Here is a 20,127-nt window from a genome sequence, read left to right as displayed (position 1 = left end):
AATTGCAGACACTTTCAAATTCAATCCTAATTCTCGGCTTTTGTTCAACAGTGACCTGTACTTGTTAAGACAAAGGAACTTTGTAAAAGTTCCTTTGTCTTTCATTCTCTTCCAAGGAAAAGAATGGAGTCACTGTTTAAGGAAGTAATGTTGGACCATCCAGGCATCCCCCCTTGCATTCATGAAGAGTTAATATGTGATTCAAGAATGCCAAAATCTTTCTTATATGTACTTTAAGAATTACCAACAGATAAACCAAAGTTCTAGCATTTACTGATATGATTACAAAATAAGCTATACCAAAGGACATGTAGATTATAGGCTGGCACATCCAGTGGTGAGCTGTGAATATTTTAACAATGGGCTTGCAGTTTTTCTGACTTTCTACCAAGTAATTTGATTGGTATGATGATATCTCGAGTCAGGAGTGGATTCAGTGGGGGGGACAGATGGGGCTTGTTACCCCCTTAACCATGCATATCAGTGTATGTGTATAAGGTCTATCTAAAAAAAAAAAAAAAAAAAAAAAAAACGTAAAAGCCGGGTCGTCATGCCTTTCCTTACAATGATACCTGGATACAATAGAATCTGGAGTTCTTTTTAGAATTTTTGAATAGTATAACATCACAATCATACTTTCTGAAGTTACTACTGCAGTAAGTATGATTACAACAATACAAGTATTTGTCATATGACTGCAAGAATACAAGTGTTTATCATATGACTGTAACAGTACAAATATTTGTCAACAATTTCTTTTTTCGTCTCGCATTTTTGTTACATTCCACTGTTAGGTGCCCCTAACAGCTGCGTATGTCGCTTCAACTACAAGATCGGTACATCAATCGGTGCTATTTTACAGAGATATTTAGATACTTTGCACATGCAAGTATACATCTCTTACTTTAGTTATCATAAAAAAATTGTATATTGTCTTCCTAAAATTATGAAAATTTGTGAATGTTCAATAAAATATTTACAGTACAAAAGCTCTTTTATTTCGTAATAAAAATACCTAAAAGAAACACGGAAGTTGTTTCACATAAACCATCCACCGTGTGTGCTCAGTACATAAGCAACTTTTTTATTCGTCTTATTTTTAACAACTAGGGAAACAGAATGGATACATTTTTTTTCACGATAAAATTCTAATATTGCGAATAAAAAATAACACGAAATATTTCCCATATCACAAATAACATAAAAACTATCACAAAGCATTCCACAATATATATTACATGAAAAAAAATAATTACACAATCATTCAAGAAATATTTATTCTAAAAATTGCCATATACAATTCACTTATTTATTAATATTTGTTGTTGATCTGCTTTGCTCAATAGCTGAGCGATGATTTGAAGTAACGATCCGGATCAAACTGAAGTAATGGTTTTCCATTCAGATGTCATAATCTGCAATGTGTTTAATTGTCAACATTATGCATTCATTCACTTAATATTATTCATTACGCTGAAAGCTTGTTCAGCTTCATCACTGCTAATTGCAATGGTTTCAAAGATATTTGTGGCTTTCTTAATTGAAAAGGGAATTTCGCTCGATTTTAAAGATAAACTGTCTTTGACAAAACCTGTAAAATCATTAATTTTTATTTCATATATTATCAGAAAACTTTAAAATTTCTTTGAAAACCGAAAAATTTCTTATTTGGTTTTCAGTGAGACGAAAGTTCTTTCATATTCCACGATTCCGGGTAGCAAATGTTTAAAATTTCTTTCAATTCCTCGTCATCAATGGAATCATTATTTTAATTATTTAATTTAAAATCGCTCTGTTGCATTAATAACTTATCCTTTAAGGATAAAACAATGTACTTAATAACTTGTCAAGAGGTAATTTTTTAAATGTGTTCTTACTTTCGATTTTGATTCCTTCAAATTCTTTCCACTTCAACATGCTCTCGATTTTAGCGTCATAATTCCCTTTGGAATTTTTCAAATTAACAATAGCATTGATAGTTCGAATAATTAATTTATCTGCTTTTACCATTGTAATTCTGTAAAGTTTCTGAAAGATAAGAGAACTCCTACAGGACACAGGGTAGTAAGATATCTTGCTACTGTGTGCTGCAGAATGTCGATCATTAGTGCTAAATTGTTAAGAAATTCCACATTGAAAAGTCAGTTTAATAATCCCGAATATTTAACTTCTGATTCAAAATGTTTGCACAAAGCGGGATAATTCCTTCAACCCGCAATTGCTGTTCGCAAGCAACGAACTGCTCATCATGGCCCGAACACATGACCAATCTTTATAGTTTTCACATCAAGTTCTTTAACAATCATCCTTAATTCGCACAGGTTTTTTGGAGATTTGTGATATAATTCATACAGTTGTTTTTTTTTTTTTTTAATTATTGCCCCTATGCCATTATATTTTAGAACATTTCCTACACAGTAAAAGCCTCAATGAAGTTTCAAAATCTGCCAACATTTCTTCTTTGCAAAGTTCATGTAATATTTTAGTTGCCTCAACCCCTCCCCCCTCTATGTTGCTACTGTCAGTCTGTCACTAGTTCTTTGAATATTGTGCACAATGTCCGAATCACATGGATATTCAGCTACTGTGACCATGTAAACATAGACAAGAGAAATTTACTGGAAGGCGTGGATCACTCACTTCTCCGAAAAACATACGCCCATTTGTCGGAGTAAAGGGGAACCACAACACAGGTTGACCAGAGGCTATAATCTGTGTCAGGAACCTGCTTAATCCTCTGAGTGGCTATGGAAAGCATATTGACGAGCGCAACTTCTCGGTATATGACTTCAGGTTTTAGGGATACTACTAACATTGTGAAACGGTAATGGCTTTCACCCTTAATTTGCGCTTTCTAATTACCTAAATTGCCTAAAGGCCAAAGGTGAGAACGATGCATACAAAGGGGGGGGGGTTTCTGTTTATACTCTGGCACGACAACCAAGTCAAGTAGAGTTTACAATAAATCGTCAATACAAATATTTATCGTATTTAGTAGTCACGGGCTTGAACCCCCTGGTCCACTCAAGGAATGCGTGCTATGCACGCTCGCTCCTGATCACTTGACTACATCAGGCACTTTGTCTCTCCTAATCCGTTCATTACATGAAAATTTTCTTAGTTCAACAGAAACTATTTTAAATGTAATTGCCAAGGGAACTCAAAAAAATTCGCTATAAAGAAGTTCGTTAAACAGAAGTCCGACTGTAATTAAATCAAAAATGAAGTAATTTTAAAATACATAGCCGATCGAATGCTGGGGATGGTGCCCCACTCGTCACACCGTAGTTTCAGCTTTGGATACTCAATAATTGCATTCAGGATTTCATTTGCAAAATAAATGATCTTCTGAACAATGGGCTTGCAAATTTTCAAAAAAAATAACAATGGGCTCTTATGAGCCCACTAAAGCTCACCACTGGGCACATCCCATTGGATAACTGTACTTAAAAATGTAATAAACAAGCATTCACCAAATTTTAATTCTGGCAGGTTTATTTCAAGTTTCCTCTTTATTACCCAAGTCTTTAGAGACCTTTAAGCTTGTGTTTCAAAAAAAATAAAGAACATATACTTATGTTCAACTATAATTATAAATTTAGTATTCTTTTGAAAAAAAAAAAAAACTGTATGCAGTACAGTAATTTAAATTTTACCTGGTAGCATACCAGATTTGACAAATATGTTTCTACGATAGCAATTTGCTTAATAGCTAATGTGTTTTAGTTTATTACAAAAAAGCTTATAATATGGATGTTAAAAGTAGTCCCCTGACACCTATGTTATATCCAGTTTATACTATTTTATACAGGATGATTTAATCATGCAACCCAAATTGCAAGTGTTGTTAATTTGTCATTGAAAACTTGATGGAATTTTATTGTAGCTGTTACAGTTCCTGGAATATAACAGTTTTTGTTATATGCTAGCTTTCAGTCACTAACCAGCAGTGAAGGCAGCAGTTGTCATTTTCTCAGGCACAGCACATCTTCATAATTGAACATCCACAATCCCTGGATTTTTATCTTTCAGATTACTTAAAGGAGTGGTATTGTATGCACTACATGTGAAGGTTGTTATTCTTTCAATATGTAAACAACCTTCACATATTGGAAGAATTAAAAGTCTAATGTTTCCATTATGCTACAGTTGCATGTAGTCTTTCTTAAAGGAGTAGGATTATATACACCAGGGGTGACCAACTTTAATTTGTGATGCGATCTACTTTTTTTTTGCCGGTAAATTTTCGGCAAAATGTGCCGCAATCTACCATCTCAAAAATTTCATTGTACATGGTCAAAAAGAGAATCTGTTATTTCTAAAAATGCATCTTTGATGAATTGACCATCAGAAAATGGTTTGCATTTTTTTTTTTTTTTTGCAAGAAGATGACTCATTTTAAATGATGCTACAGTTACTGCTTTAGATTATAAATTAGGTGTCATGAAGAAATTTTGTTGTGCGAATAATCTGGATTTAAGTTCTTTTAATTTATTTTTTCTCGGCTTTAGGCAGAAAATCCGGTTGGTATTTACCATGGAGTGCATTGAAGTGCCTTTCTAAATTTCCTTTTTTGGGTATAGCCAGGGAAGCATTACAAATCAAACATTTTTCTTTTATCATTGCAAAAAAGTATTCTAGTTCCCACTCTTGATGAAAATGATACGTTTTACTCTTTTCGTAGTATTCATTTTAAATCAAACGGTATTAAGTTAACTATACGTTAACTTAATACCGTTTGATTTAAAGTACTGTCCAGTTATTAATATTAAGTAAGCTAAATAAGAATTCGACACATACACTATGTTCTCCATGATGTAACTGCGTGAATTTTCACTAGATAAGCCTAGTGGCTGTGCAGCAACAAAAGTAGTTATGTAATTCAACGGATTTGTAATAAGCATATGGAGTGGTGCGCATAATGATAATAAGAATAACATTTAGATTTTGACTAATCTATTTTTTTTTATATATTTAAAATTCATTGTGATCAACCGAAATTAAAGCCGCAATAGACTTGTTGGCCACCCCTGATATACACTAACAACCTTCACATATTGGAAGAATGAATTAAAAGTCAACATTGGATCAGAAACTTTGCTAATAACTGGTCTTAACCTGTCAAGTCTCATCCGGCATGGTGAAAAGAGTTTATGCTTATATTTGGGAAAGAGGGCACTTTCAACATTCATTACAATCTCTGTTTATTGTTTATGATAATTATAAAATATAATATAACTTATTGTAAATTCTATTTTAATTATAATAATACAAAGTAAACTGAAAATATGATATTGGGTTTTGTGTATTTTTAATTTCCCTATATATTCCTTCCAGTTGTTAATTTCTGATTTGTACTTCATAATTACCTACTTATTTCAAGTGATTTGTGCATCAAGTTTTTGGCATAGACTGTTTTTAAAGTTAATTTCATATCAGTATTTTGTTTCAGGTTCAAGAACATTTTCTGATTGGTGGTTATCTTATTGGATAGCACATACCACTGAAGATTCAAATAATTCATATCCAACCACAGTCAGCAGCATCACTTATACACCATTTCCTTGGACTGCGTAAGTTATAAAATATACATTATATAAATTATAATAAATAGTTATTAATTATATTTGAATTCTGTGCAAATAACTTGTTGAGATAGGTTCTGATCATCTGCAGCATCACAATAATAATCAGTGCAGTAGTTTGTTATGTAAATGTAACCCATTTGAAAGACTGAGAAAAATAAAATCATTAGCAAACCAAATGCAAAAAAGCTTTGACATAGGCATTATCAAATTAGAGCCTTAATGAAGGCCACTATACTTATCTGAAGTAAGATACTACTGGTGATGCTCTGCTTTGTATGAATTTCAGTCTCAAAAAAAAAAAAAAAAAAAAAAGCCTCTCTAATTATTTATATATAACACTGTACTGCATAATTAATTAGCACATTTAATAGATAATAAATAAACACATTATGTTTTGGAACTCTCTGGCTTCTTTCACTTCATATAATAATAACAAAAATGAATTTTACAGTTTTAATGCTGCTACTTTTTTGATTCCATAGGTGCTTTTTCCAGGAACACACTGAACTGTAGCACAATGGAAACATGAAGAAGTGGAGGAAGTTTCTTCACTGTTAACTGCTCCAGATATCTTGGTTGTGGGGGGGGGAAGAAATATTGGCATTTGCATTAGCTATGTGTTGTTGGTTTGGTGGTGGTGCTGCTGTTCGGATGCTATTATCATGTAAGCTGGGTTATCATGGTTTTCTCTAATAGTAGGAATGCCAGGTTTAGTTCTATGATAATGGTAGTTCTCTGGTTCTTGTCCACCTCAAAATTGTGTTATGAGGTCTTGGGGAAAAATTGAATTATCAGTTCTTGGGGAATTGTCACACTATCTGGATTTCTCTTGAATATATTAATAAAGTTTTTGATAAACAAACTCAACAGTTTTTATGGTTATGAAATCTCTTTTCTTTGTTGTTGGTTGGTATGCTCAGAGTACTTTGGTATTTCTAGTGCCTTCCAATATGAAATGGTGTAGTATTTGCATTGCTACTATTGGTACATGCAGCAGTCTGACAAGCAAGGTGTCTGGGATGGTGCCTCCGTAGCCAGGTGGGCAGGAGCAGCAGTGCGTATCACACGCTTCTTGATTAGACTGGGGTTTGAGCCCATGACCACCAAATAAAGGGAGATGCGGAAAGGTCAGGGAATGACCACCGCATATCCCCAGAGCAATATGGCCTTAGTTGCTAATTCTCCTAAAAAAAAAAAAAAAAAAAAAAAAAAAACAAATAAAAAATAACCAGTGTCTGGAATTTCAGGCCCTACTATGGGTAATCATTGAACAAATGAATACATTGGCTGTGTTAGGGTAACTAAGAATAAGAATACTTGCATGTACACTAATGCTAGGTGCATTATAAATAAATTTTATGAATTTGAAGTACTGATTAAGTCATTAAATGCAGACACTGTAGGAATAGCAAAAATGTGGTGTCACTCAGACATAAATGATGCTGAATGTAAATATCGGGAGTACAATATATACATAAAGGACAGACAGGACAGGACAGGAGAGGTGGAGGGGTCATCTCTTAGTTAAGAAGAATATTAAATCTAAGACAGTGCATCCTGTTAACTTGGGTGATGAGTGCAATATTGAGTCAGTTTGGTGTGAGATAGGCACTGGGAAAACAAAATTGAGAGTAGGAGGAGTGTGTTATGGGCCTAATGACTGTGAGGAGTATACCAAACAGCTATAAAGGGAAATAGAGAGGGCCAGCAAATCAGAATGTCTCATAATGGGGTGTTTTAACTTTCCAGATGTTGACTGGAATTTGTGGGTTGGTCATTCACACACTAGCAAGGCATATGTGAATTTACTCAATGACTGTTTTTTATGGCAACATGATAGAGAGGCAATAAGAGGAAGCAGTACTGTTGATCTGGTTATCACCAGTAATTCTTCATGCATTTAGAATCTGCAGGCAAAAGATCCACTGGATGGTAGCAATCACAGTGTAGTAATGTGGAATTTAATTAAAGACACAACTACTGTCAAGGGAAAGGCTTTTGCTTTTGTAAGGGTGACTACAGAGGTCTCAAACAGTTTTTAGATTGTGTGCAGTGGGACCAACTGATGGTGTTACCAACAGCAAATTATAAATGGGAAGTATTCAGAGAAATAATCAAAGAAGCTACTAGGCTTTTCATACCAACAAAGTTAGATCCAATCCACCATCAAGCCATCCGGACAGCCACTGGAGCATTTCGCACATCTCCTGTCCAAAGCCTTTATGTTGAAGCAAATGAACCATCTCTGTCTCTTCGACGTAAGCAGTTGTCCTTATAGTATGCCTTCAAATTAAAATCCCTGCCCGATCATCCCACGTGGCCATCCGTTTTTGAGCCGCGCTGGGAAAATCTCTACAACACCCGTCGGACTGCCAACAAACCTTTTGGTATTCGCATTCAAGGGCTGCTGAATGAGCTGAACTTGACGGTAGACAACGTTACCCAGTCACCAAGGCAATTCTTTCCACCCTGGCATGCTCATTTTCCAACTTGCGACTTCTCCCTTAAGATCTGGGAGAAGGCTACTACACCGCCATCTGTCTACCAGCAACTCTTTGCATTACATCGACAGCAGTATTCTGACTTTCTGCCAATCTATACAGATGGCTCAAAGTTAGAATGTCATGTGGGATCTGCTGTTGTGTTTCCTCACAAAACATTATCCTATAAGATCCCACAAGAAACTAGCATTTATACTGCAGAGTTGCATGCAATACAAACAGCCCTAGATCACATTAAAAATCGCGACTACCAGAGGTATATGATTTACTGCGATTCATCGAGCGTGTTACAGGCTCTGGTATCGGTGGGTTTTAACCCTCATCCGATCCTGTCCAGGATCCAGCAGATTCTTTTTTCTCTCAAGAAATTAGAATTCGATATTCGCTTTTGCTGGATCCCAAGCCACATTGGGATCCGGGGAAATGAATCGGCTGATGCTGCTGCCAAATCAGCCATTTCCCTGGATAATCATTGCCTGTCAGTCCCCTATACAGACTACAGGCCAATAATACGTTCTAAACTGCTTTCCCAATGGCAAGATTCTTGGCACGGACAGACCACAAATAAATTACATCACATCAAGCCTGTAATTTCGCAATGGCAGTCCAGTCTACGCAGGGTCCGAAGAGAGGAAGTTGTTCTTGCTCGGCTCCGCATAGGTCATAGTCATCTAACCCATTCCTACTTGCTGAGGGCGGATGACCCACCTATGTGCGAGATGTGTAATGTTATTTTAACCGTCCGTCATATTTTAATAGAATGTCCTGTTTTTATAGAAGCCCGACGCTTGTATTTTACCGCTTTTAATAATTTGACTGAGCCATTTACACTCAGTCAGATAATAGGTGACAGACACAATATGTTTAATTTTTTACAATTTATTAATTTTTATACAACGATGTAAGTTTTATGCTTTTACTTTTATACCTTTTTAACACAATAATTGTTTGACGTGGTAGCCTTGGCTACCAAAATGTTTAATAGCATTTTAAAATTTGACTTGGCGCATTATGGCCTTAGCTGCCAATGCGCCATAAAAAACCAAATCAAATGAAATCAAATCAAATACCAACAAAGAAATACTTTTCAAGGCATAGACCTAAATGGATTCTTTAGAGAAGGGAATGCCTGATATTTATCTATTAAAAGGAAAGTAGGAGACAAATTGTTGAGGATAGACATAAAAAAGTCACCTGAGGCTGTCCCAGGTGATACAGAAGCCTATGGTAGATACAACTTAGTCTGTATTCAAGTCACAAAGGAGGTTAAGCAAGCTAAGGCAGATTATGAGAAGTCTCTGCAAAAGAATGCAAAGAAAAACAGCAAAGACTTCTGTGCTTATATTAACAGTAGAAGGATGGGGTTGAATTACAGTGGGCCACTTGATGTCTCTGGGTTTACTGTTGATGACCTTGCTAAGGCTGCAGACAAATTGAATAGGTATTTTGCATCTACATTCACACACCAGGAATTCTTTAGAGAAGAGGATGCCTGATATTTATCTATTAAAAGGAAAGTAGAAGACATTGTTGAGGATAGACATAAAAAAGTCACCTGAGGCTATCCCAGGTGCCTTTTTTATCCAATTATATTAAGGGAAGCAGCAAAGTAGGTAAGCAAACCCTTAGTCATAATTATGAGAGCATCCTTGGAATCAGAGGAGGTCCCTATGGACTGGAGAAGTGCTAATATATCCACAATTCTTAAAGAGGGATCGAAAGACGACATGAGTAATTACAGACCTGTTAGCTTAACATCTATTCCAGAGAAAATATTGGAATCACTGGTTAAAAAAGTAATGCAGGACCATTTGGAGAGGCAATGTGGGCACAAAGTACCCTATGGTCGATAGGAATGCACATAAAAAGCGATGTCACATTGAAAGATATCATAGCTTCATTTTCTTCTATGTGCTGACTTCTTAGTATCTTTCGATGTGACATCACTTTTTACGTGCATTCCAATCGACCATGGGGTACTTTGTGCCCACATGGCCCTACAGAATGATACCACCTTGAGTAGCAGAACGCAATTAAACTTAGTAGATATTTGTAAAGGTATAGAACTATGTTTGGTAATATTATGTATAAGCAGGTTAACGATACAGCCATGGGCTCCCCCATTAGCACGATTATAGCTAATCTAGCTATGGAAGAGCTCGAGGCTAGAATATTTAATGGTCGAGATCTCCCTATGCGCCCATGGAAGAGATATGTCGATGATACATTCTCAATTATTCAAAAGGCGAGTGAAAATGAAGTGTTGAATTTTCTAAATGGCTTCTCCCCATTCATACAATTTACCTCGGAGGTAGAGGAAGAAGGATTTTTGCCGTTCCTAGATGTATTGGTCTGTAGAGAAGGCCAACAACTAAAAACTAAAGTCTATAGGAAACTGATGTGTAAAGGCCAGTACTCACATTATAATTCTGCCCAGACCAATCATCATAGGAACAGTGTGTTCAGAACGTTAATAGATAGGGCAAAATAGCATTGTAGTACCTCCGAGGATAGGAAAGAAGAATATGAATGTGTCACGGCAGATCTTACAAAGTGTGGCTACCCCCAGAGGATTATACAAAAGTATATTGGAGAAAATCAGAGAAGAGGCAAGCCCTTCACTCCAATAGCCACTGCATACATTCCCTACTATCCGGGCTTAACTGAGCATATAACTAGGGTACTAAGAAACTATCAGACGCGTTGTGTGCAGATTTCAGGCCGGAAGCTGCACACAATCGTGTCACAAGTAAAAGACCCCATTCAAAAAGAGAATGCTAGTGGAGTCGTTTGATTAAATGCCCGGATTGTGGGGAATGTTATGTAGGGGAAACAAAACGCCGTCTCAAAGAACGTCTGGGTGAGCACACAAGGGCAATAAGGAACACAGATTATGGCAAGTCTGCCGTGGCCGAACATTTTTGGGAGAAGCAACACCAGATCTCCCCGGATGAAGCTATCATCATTGATCGGGCGCATAGGTTCTGGGACCACAAGTGGCTCGAGAGTTTGCGGATTAATTCGACAGAGAACATTAATAGAGACAAAGGTTTACAGATTCATCCCCTCTTTGAGACTACGATCCTCAGAAGGGATGAACGATTCATATGATGCACTCCCGAGCTGCTTCCAGTCCCAGTACATGGGAGAATAGAACACATGGTGATGAAACACGTGATTTAGACCATAAACCTGCTGCTACTTAAGATGCACCATAGTACAAGGAAGCTACCACTGAGGAAGAAGGCAGCAGCCTTCGAAAGCCACGGTCGGTTTTATCGCTCTTAACCCGGTATTTTAATGTATTTTATCCTTTTTAGTTGTAAAGTTATTTTAATTGTAAATATATCCTTGTTTTATTTTATAAATGATTGGTGAGAAACATTTAAAATCACAATATGAATTTACCCAACCCCAGAGGCCTGTTTGAAGTACTCTGATCCAACCCCGAGGCAGGATTCGAACCCGCAACCTTTGGGTTGCCAGGCAGGTACTTTACCCACTCGGGCTAGCCCAGTTGGTGTGGATTAAGTAAGCTGAATGTTAATGGTATTAGCATTAGTAGAGGCATATGATGCAAGAAAGCAAGTTTTTACAGCAACAGCCAAAAAAAAAGTTCTCTACTGTGGTCGATGTGTTGGTCTCTCCATGGTTTTAAGCCTTTCAATTGTCCTGCCTATGTAGAACTTCCACACTCACAGTCAAGCTAATAAATCTCTCTTTTCATGGAACAGGTTTGTGTTGCAATGAAGCAGAGGTCCACATTTTATCTCTCATCACTGAGTGGGTGGCTGTTAGGTGAGAGTACCAAATTTGTCTGCTGTTTTTTTTTTTTTTTTTGTTTTTTAATTTTATTAGTAAAATAAAATGCTAAGAAAATTATTAGTATTTTATTTTACTGATAAAATACTGAGTATTTGTTTTTTAAAATATCTATTATAATATTGTGTTCTTATTATAGGTTATCTTCTGGCCAAATCCTCAGAGAATCCTCTTGGTCAAATCGTTGATTATACCCATTTTAATTCATAGCATAAAGGTTTAGACTGGTAAATGGCCCATTTGTTTTCTGTAGACTTTTGCACTAAAGCAGTTGTTAGCAGTGTTAATAATGGTAAGGGGATTGCTTCCCTCCCCAAGAATTAGGGAGTGGAGCATCCATTAATGGAAAAAAGGCTTTCTCAACTAGACACCTCTCAGGTTAAGCTCACCGAGTAATCTGTCAGAGCTCGCTCAAACTTTGGTTTGTGTTTCCCTTATGCTACAGTTCATTGTGTTTTTGACAGGATGCAAAATATACTGGCTTTGAATTGTAAATTTCATTTTGTTATTATTACCTTGGAAAAGGAGTCAAGTCACAGAGCTTCAAAACATAAGGTACTTTAATGTGCAGGCACTCCCCGGCTTACATAATACTCGACTTATGGAAATCTGACTTTACATAAGTCTTTGCCAGCTGGTGCAAACTTAAAAAAAATCGTGGAAACGTATTTTGTATCCTGTAAAAATAAATGGATGTATCATGAAAATATCGTAATGTGAACCACATTGTTGTTTTTTTTTCTTTTTGATAGTTCATTCCAAGACCTCAAAGTTGAAATTTTCACTATACACTGTATAGCTAAGCTATCTATCTCTCTAAAAGGTCATTTTTATAATGGAAATTGCACTACACTTTCATTATTATCACATGTTCCGTTATAAGAATCAATTTTGAACGCCTTTTGCGTTCAAAATTGATTCTTATAATTTGCGTTCAAATAAAATCAATTTGCACTTTCCGGTTTATTGGGCTTTCTGTTAGAAGAAAGTAAACTCAATCTTATTGCATTTGTGATAATACCGATAACTGTAATTCTGTGGGTTTTTAGCATTATTAGCATTAGTAGAGGCATATGATGCAAGAAAGCAAGCTTATGCAGTATCAGCCAAAAAAACCCACTTCCATTTCACCCCTCCATTCATTCGAAATACCAGTCCAGCTGAGCCTTAAATTTATTTAGGCTATCAACTTCCACAACAAGGGATGGAAGTCTGTTCCACCAACCAACTACCCGCTGGCTAAAGGCAATTTTCCGCACATCTATCCTACATCTATCCTACATTTGCTCAATCTGAATTTATGCCCTCTCAGGTGATTATTCTAAAAGAGAAAGAATCCCATCGGCATTGAGCATGCTCAAACCATTCAAGGCTTTATACACCTCTATCAGATCACCTCGCCGGTGCCTAGTCTCCAGACACTATAATTTGCAAAACTTAAGCCTTTCTTCATAAGAGCAACCCTTTGTTCCATTCACTAATCTTGTTGCCCTTCTCTGTACTTGTTCCAGCAGCTCCACATCCTTCTTGAAATGAGGCCTCCAGACCTGTATACAGTACTCAAGGTGTGGCCTGACCATTGCCTTATACAAGGGAATAATCACCTCCTTATCCCTGCTAGAAAAATTCCTGTATAATTTTACTTTACAGTATTATGGTGAAATGAGTTCCCCTTCACTGAAATCTTCAATCATATAAAAAACATAAATAAATTTTCAGAATCTTCTCTTCATTACTATTTACTTATTACAATGGTGAAGGGAAAGGGACCAATGGAAAGTGCAAGTGCTGGCAGTGCTAGGAAACGAAACAAAATTGATTTAGAAATGAAGATGATTGATTAAGAAGTATGAAGCAGGAGAAAGTTTGTCTTCTATTGCACAGAATTAGGTCTCACTGCTTCAACAGTGAATACTATTTTAAGGGACAGTGCATGTAAAAGGATCAACATTTAAGATCAACATGATCACAAAACATATTGAAGATGGAAAAGCTATGGTGAAGTCGTCAGTGCCGATTCTGCAGCTGCAGAGAAAGTTTGTGATGTGTGATGTGTTGGGAAAAAACCCTTCTAAATCTGCACAGCCCTCAACTTCCACAACGGCGTGTTTATCAGCTGGAGAGTTAATTCTGGCAACAAAACTCGAAAGGTAAAACTTGCTGACATTATGCCTGTCTCCTCTCTGTTTTTTAATTTTATAATTTTGAAATTTTTCCTGCCACGAGATAAAAAAAATGAATAAATAATTCTGTTTACATGTTTGTCAAACATTTCTTTTTTGCTTCAATCAAATTCAGCACACATAGTTGCAAGTGCTGCATAAGTATTTTGGAAAATTCTGATTTATGTAGTGTTTCATGGAACGCAACCCTTATGTAAGTCAGGGAGTGGCTGTATTTACTTATTATCAGTTAAATATGCTAAATTAATTAATTATTAAGTGTACTAAATTATGGTAATCCAATGCAGTGCAATGTTGTCATTTTGAAAAATAATGTATTGCAGTCTTTTCATTTTAAATTAGTTATTAGGTTGTTAGTGTGAATTCATGGAAGCAGTGTTCGATGATATAAAATTTTCTCTCTTATAAATATCAGTTAATTTTAATTTTTTTTTATATAACTCTAGTTTAGTCTAGCTGTTTTTCCTTTTTTGTTGGTTATGAACTTATAAACTGATTTTTCTTAATTTAGTTATACAGACCCTGACTATAGTGGTGATGATAATGAATATGATACAGCCACTAAACAAGAAGAACCAACTAACAATAATAACATGAAATTTTACTTGACTGTGTTTGGATGCATGGCTGTGGTGAACAGCATCTTTACATTACTAAGAGCTTTTCTTTATGCATATGGTGGAATATGTGCTGCTACTTGTATACATCAAAAACTTTTAAATACTATTCTAAAGGTATGTATTAAGGATTTTGTGAATTTATTATTGATGTCTTTACTCTAATAAACGCTGATTTGTGAATATGTGTTTATAAAGTTGATTAAATATATAAGATGAAGTGTTGAAACTTTTATAAATGCACTGATGGAATTTTTCAATGTGTTTGTTTTCTTAGGCAGATGAAGTCTTTTTTTTTTTTTTTTTTTTGGCTGATGCTTTATAAGCTTTCTTTCTTGGATTGTATATCACCACTTCTACTACTACTACTAAAAATAATAATAATAAAAATCATTGTTTCTGAGTCAGTGTTTCTTACAATTTTACAGCAAGTTTATTTTCTTTAGGATTTTAGTTTAAGTTTTTGATGAGTTTTTAAATTTAGAAGTACTGAAGTTATTAATGTAACCAGAATCACTTTAATGCCTGCTTTGCTTATTTTTGTTTTAGAGTTTGGCATGTGCTAAGCCCTGCCACAAGTGTGTTTTGTTTTAGTATCAGACGTAACACCTTTCTGTTTTCTGTGATTTGTTTAGTTTTTCTGAAAATGTTTTAGTTTAATTCTTTAATTTTAAACAGCGAATAGGTTTCTTAATTATTTGCTGTTTAAAAAGATATTCTCACAAACTGGCAGCTTACATGAGGATTACTTTATTTTCTGTGAGTATTGTTTTCTTCAAATATGTTGAATGTAAGTTTTAACCATTACAGCAATGAAAGATAGTGTTACAAAATAAAGCTAAGTTAGATGCTTGTGTATATTCTTGTCAAAAAGAACAGAACAGTTTAGTTCATCTATGTCAAATAAAATGTTAGTTTACATCAGTTTTAAAATTTCAAAAATTTATTTTGTCGTGAAACATACTTTTAGTGCATATTTCATTAAAAAAAAAAAAAAAAAAACCACACTTTTACTGCATATTTCATGAAAAAAAAAAAAAAAAAAAAGGTCAGCTGTGGAGAGAGACTGATAATAGCTTGGAAAAAGAGGGAGGAAGAGGCCTAACAAACCCCATCAAGCAACAGAAAACAGCAATAGCTAACCTGAAGGATTACTTCTAGAAGCACACAACAGCACTCTACCAGGCCATAAGGAAGATAGACAAGCAGTATACCCCACTCAACCTGAGTGAGGAGTCCTGTCCCACCCAGATGGACCCCTCGACGTGGGCACCTGTACGTGGTGAGGGGACCTCCCAGTGACGCTGCTGGACTTCCAGACTAGCATCACTGGGATCCAACGCTCACAGCCTAGGTTCCGGGCTTACATCAATGGAATCCGGCGTGTTTGCCGTGCGCTGCGACCCGTGGAAATTCGGAAAGGGGGATCCTGGTGGTTGAGGGGCCCAGCTTCAATACACCACTTTGGCCCCTGCTTCGACAAGACGGGTGGTCCTGGAAGGCCCGGCTAGGATCAATCGGCTAGTAGGCTCGCCTGCGAGTGTCAACCGTGTCAATGCCACGCCCCTACCCTCATGGTCCGAGGGACAGGATTCAGGCTGGCGGCGGTGCGGGTATAGTGTCTGGGTAGCCCTGGCGTCCCACTCCCGAGCGCATTTATTGCATGCCGGGTAGTGGGCGTCCCTTTGGGCTCCGTGGTGGGTGGGGAGCCCGGGCACTGAACAACTAAAAAAACTCCATGAATCCTGATAAACTCACTTCTTCAGGGGCCCCAACCCGGTCCCTATCTGAAAACATAGACGGAGAGGCAGATAATATTATTGCGACAAAGAGGCAGCGAACTGAAACATCATCATCAGGGCCTGTCCCAAGATTTCTTATTATGCATTCCACCACTGAAAAACCGATTGGCAAAATGTCGCCCTTTTTTATTCAGAAAGGGTTAGACGGGTTAGCAGGTTCTCCCAAATCAGTTAAGAGGCTCCGGTCTGGAGACCTCTTGATTGAAACAAAAAATGACAGGCAGTCTGAACATCTACTCCGAGTAACATCAATCGGAGGAATACCCATAACAGTGACACCACACAGAACCCTAAATTCATCGAGAGGTGTCATTTCGGAGTGGGACCTTCTCGATGTCACCGAGGAGGAAATCTGCTCCGAACTAAAACCACAGGGAGTTACTGCCGTCAAGAGAATCACTGCGCGAAGGGATGGGAAAAATGTTAAAACCAGGAGTGTTATCCTGACTTTTAACTCTCCCAAACCTCCTGATGAGATTAAAGCTGGATACATCAACTGTCCAGTACGTCCATACATTCCGAACCCTTTACGGTGTTTTAAGTGTCAGAAGTATGGACATTCTCAAATGGCCTGCCGTGGAGTCCTTGCATGCGCCCGGTGCGGTGCAAAGGACCACGAAACAACAGCATGTTCAGCCACTAAACCCACCTGCATTAACTGTGAGGGAGAACATCCGGCCTATTCAAGGGCATGCCAGAGGTGGAAAGAAGAAAAAGAAATTCAACGGCTGAAGGCAGAGCTCAACATATCGTACCAGGAGGCAAGAAAAGCAGTGAAACCTCTTAACATCAAAAAACCTACCTACGCCCAGAAGGTAGCAGGGAGATGTTCGATTGGGACTCAGACGGACATGTCCGTCCCTCCAAAAGAATCATTTACTCCCATTGCACGTTATCTTTTAAGCTCCGAAAAACCTGCACAAAAGGACCAATCAGCTGCCACTCCTATATCGATACCTCCTAATGCTCCACAAGTAACAAAAGCAAAAGAAAAGAATAAGAAAGGGGAAGTAACACCTAGTACCCAGGAAAATATGGATGTTGAGCAGAAGGAGGTACATGATGAGTCGGTTTTGGAACTCTTCGCTGAGGAAGAAATGGACACAGGACAGCGTCCATACTTCCCCAAGAAAGATAAATCCAAGACTGACAAAATTAAGCCCTCAGCACCTCGGAAGCCGCCTGATGGACCCACCAAGTCCAAATAATGGGTAAATTCCTACAGTGGAATTGTCGTGGATTTCGGCAAAATACTGACGACATCAAGGCACTCCTGCAAAAGCACAAACCAGTTTGCTTTTGCATACAGGAGACTTATTTAAAGGCAAATGATGACCCCACCATGCATAATATTACCATCATTCGTAAGGACAGAATTGTGGATGGTTCTGCCCACGGAGGAGTCGCAATCCTCGTCGGCAACCAGATCCCATTTCAGCCTTTGCAGCTTACAACTAGCATTGAAGCTGTAGCAATTCGCCTTACAGTGGGGTTCTTATTAACTGTCTGCTCTGTTTATTTGCCACCTGGGACTGACATCCCCCAGAAAGACCTTGATGATCTTATTATGCAATTGCCTTCCCCTTGTTTAATTCTTGGGGATTTCAATGGACATAATACTCTGTGGGGTAGTGCTGACATCAATGGAAGGGGACGAGTCATAGAGCATATGCTCACTGACAATGATCTCTCCCTCCTAAATGTGGGAACAAACACCTTCTTCCACATGCCTACTCGTACTTTCTCTGCCATTGATCCTTCTATCTGCTCCCCTTCTCTCCTTCCTTCATTTGCTTGGGAGGTGGAGGAGAACCCATATGGAAGCGATCACTTCCCCGTGATAATCACCCTAACTAGTGGTAGACCATGTCTTCCATTTAGTTTACCGCGGTGGAAGCTTGATCAGGCTGACTGGAATGCCTTTCAACATCTGGCAACGTTTAATACCACTATAGTCGGCCAGGAGCCAATTAATGAGGCAGTAAATCACATCACAGAAAGTATAGTCCAGGCAGCAGCAGTTGCAATTTCAAGGACATCATCCCGGTTTCCACGTTTTCCAAAACCATGGTGGAATGGAGAATGCACAGCAGCTAGGAAGGCTCAAAACAAAGCATGGGGAATATTTCGTCGTTACCCCACCATGGGTAATTTAATAGCCTTCAAACGTGCACGTGCCAAAGCACGGTACATAAGACGTCAGAGCCAAAAGGAATGTTGGATCAAATTTTCATCCTCCCTTACCCGGGCAGCCGATCCCAAAGTCATCTGGGACAAAGTTCGGAAAATGAAGGGTAAATACAACTCACACCCTTCGTCGATCCTGGAACATAATGGATGTACAATTGCAGATGTAACTGCAATTGTAAATACTCTCGGGGAGACATTTGCTGAAGTATCTTCAGAAACATCCTACCCCCCAGAGTTCCTCGCAGTCAAACAAAGAGCAGAGAAACATCACCTGAAGCTCTCCTCTAACAATTGCGAGGAATACAATCAGCCCTTTACACAATCGGAGCTGAAAGCAGCACTTTCACTATCCAAGGCGAGTGCTGTTGGTCCAGACGACATCCATTATGAGATGATCAAACACCTTTCATCGGAATCCATGGATCGTTTGCTTTGTCTCTATAATAGAATCTATATTGAAGAGACTTTTCCGGACTCATGGCATATGGCAATCGTCCTTCCCTTTCCGAAACCAGGAAAGGATCCAAAAATACCAAAAAATTACCGTCCTATCGCTCTGACGAGCTGCTTGTGCAAGATCCTGGAAAGAATGGTCAATGCTCGTCTTTTGTGGTATTTAGAATTTAACGACCTCATTTCCAGGATACAGTGTGGCTTCCGAAGGAACAGGTCAACACTTGACCATTTAATCCGCTTGGAAACATCTATACGTGATGCTTTCCTGAAGCGTGAGCACCAGGTGTCGGTTTTCTTTGATATGCAAAAAGCGTACGACATGGCTTGGAGATATGGAATTCTAAAAGACATACATAACTTTGGTCTTAGAGGACACATTGCCCTCTTTATCAAAAACTTTCTTACAGACCGGTCTTTCCAAGTTCGTGTAGGATCCACCCTCTCCCGGCCATTCTGCCAAGAAGAGGGAGTTCCACAAGGATCAGTTTTAAGCGTTATGCTTTTTGCAATCAAAGTTAACTCTATAACTGAACAACTTCCTCCAACCGTAAACAGTGCCCTCTTTGTAGATGACTTTAGCATCTTTTTGCAATCATGCAATATGAGGGTCATTGAAAGGCAATTGCAGCATGCCATAGACCACGTCAACTCTTGGGCAGTGACTAATGGGTTTAGGTTCTCGCCACAGAAGACAGTCTGCGTACACTTTTGTCGCAAACGGAACCTTCACCCTGAACCAGAACTAAAACTCGGACAAGACATCATTCCAGTAGCACCCGAGACAAAATTCTTGGGGCTCATTTTCGACAAGAAGTTGACATTTCTACCTTATATTCGTCAACTGCGGACAAAGTGCACAAGAGGGTTGAATCTTCTACGCTCTATTTCCTCGAATAAATGGGGAGCAGACCGCTCCACTTTACTCAGCCTCTACCATGTACTTGTCCGATCTAAACTAGACTATGGGT

The 20,127-nt window shown here is 37.9% G+C and overlaps 1 protein-coding gene across 1 annotated transcript in view; it reads left to right on the top strand.

Moving 5' to 3' along the window:
- Positions 1-20,127, top strand: part of LOC150085095 (ATP-binding cassette sub-family C member 10-like) — a 121,693-nt gene that overhangs the window by 64,135 nt on the left and 37,431 nt on the right. The window contains exons 9-10 of the mRNA XM_090376464.1: positions 5,453-5,573; positions 14,606-14,828. Coding sequence (XP_090232590.1) covers positions 5,453-5,573; positions 14,606-14,828 — 344 coding nt within the window. The remainder of the gene's footprint in view (positions 1-5,452; positions 5,574-14,605; positions 14,829-20,127) is intronic.

The sequence above is a fragment of the Mastigoproctus giganteus genome, chromosome 6 (genome assembly GCF_048544385.1).
Source record: "Mastigoproctus giganteus isolate SK-2022 chromosome 6, ASM4854438v1, whole genome shotgun sequence".
Lineage (NCBI taxonomy): Eukaryota > Metazoa > Arthropoda > Arachnida > Uropygi > Thelyphonidae > Mastigoproctus > Mastigoproctus giganteus.
The sequence above is the reverse complement of the archived record's forward strand: the minus strand, read 5'-3'. Positions and strand labels throughout refer to the sequence as shown.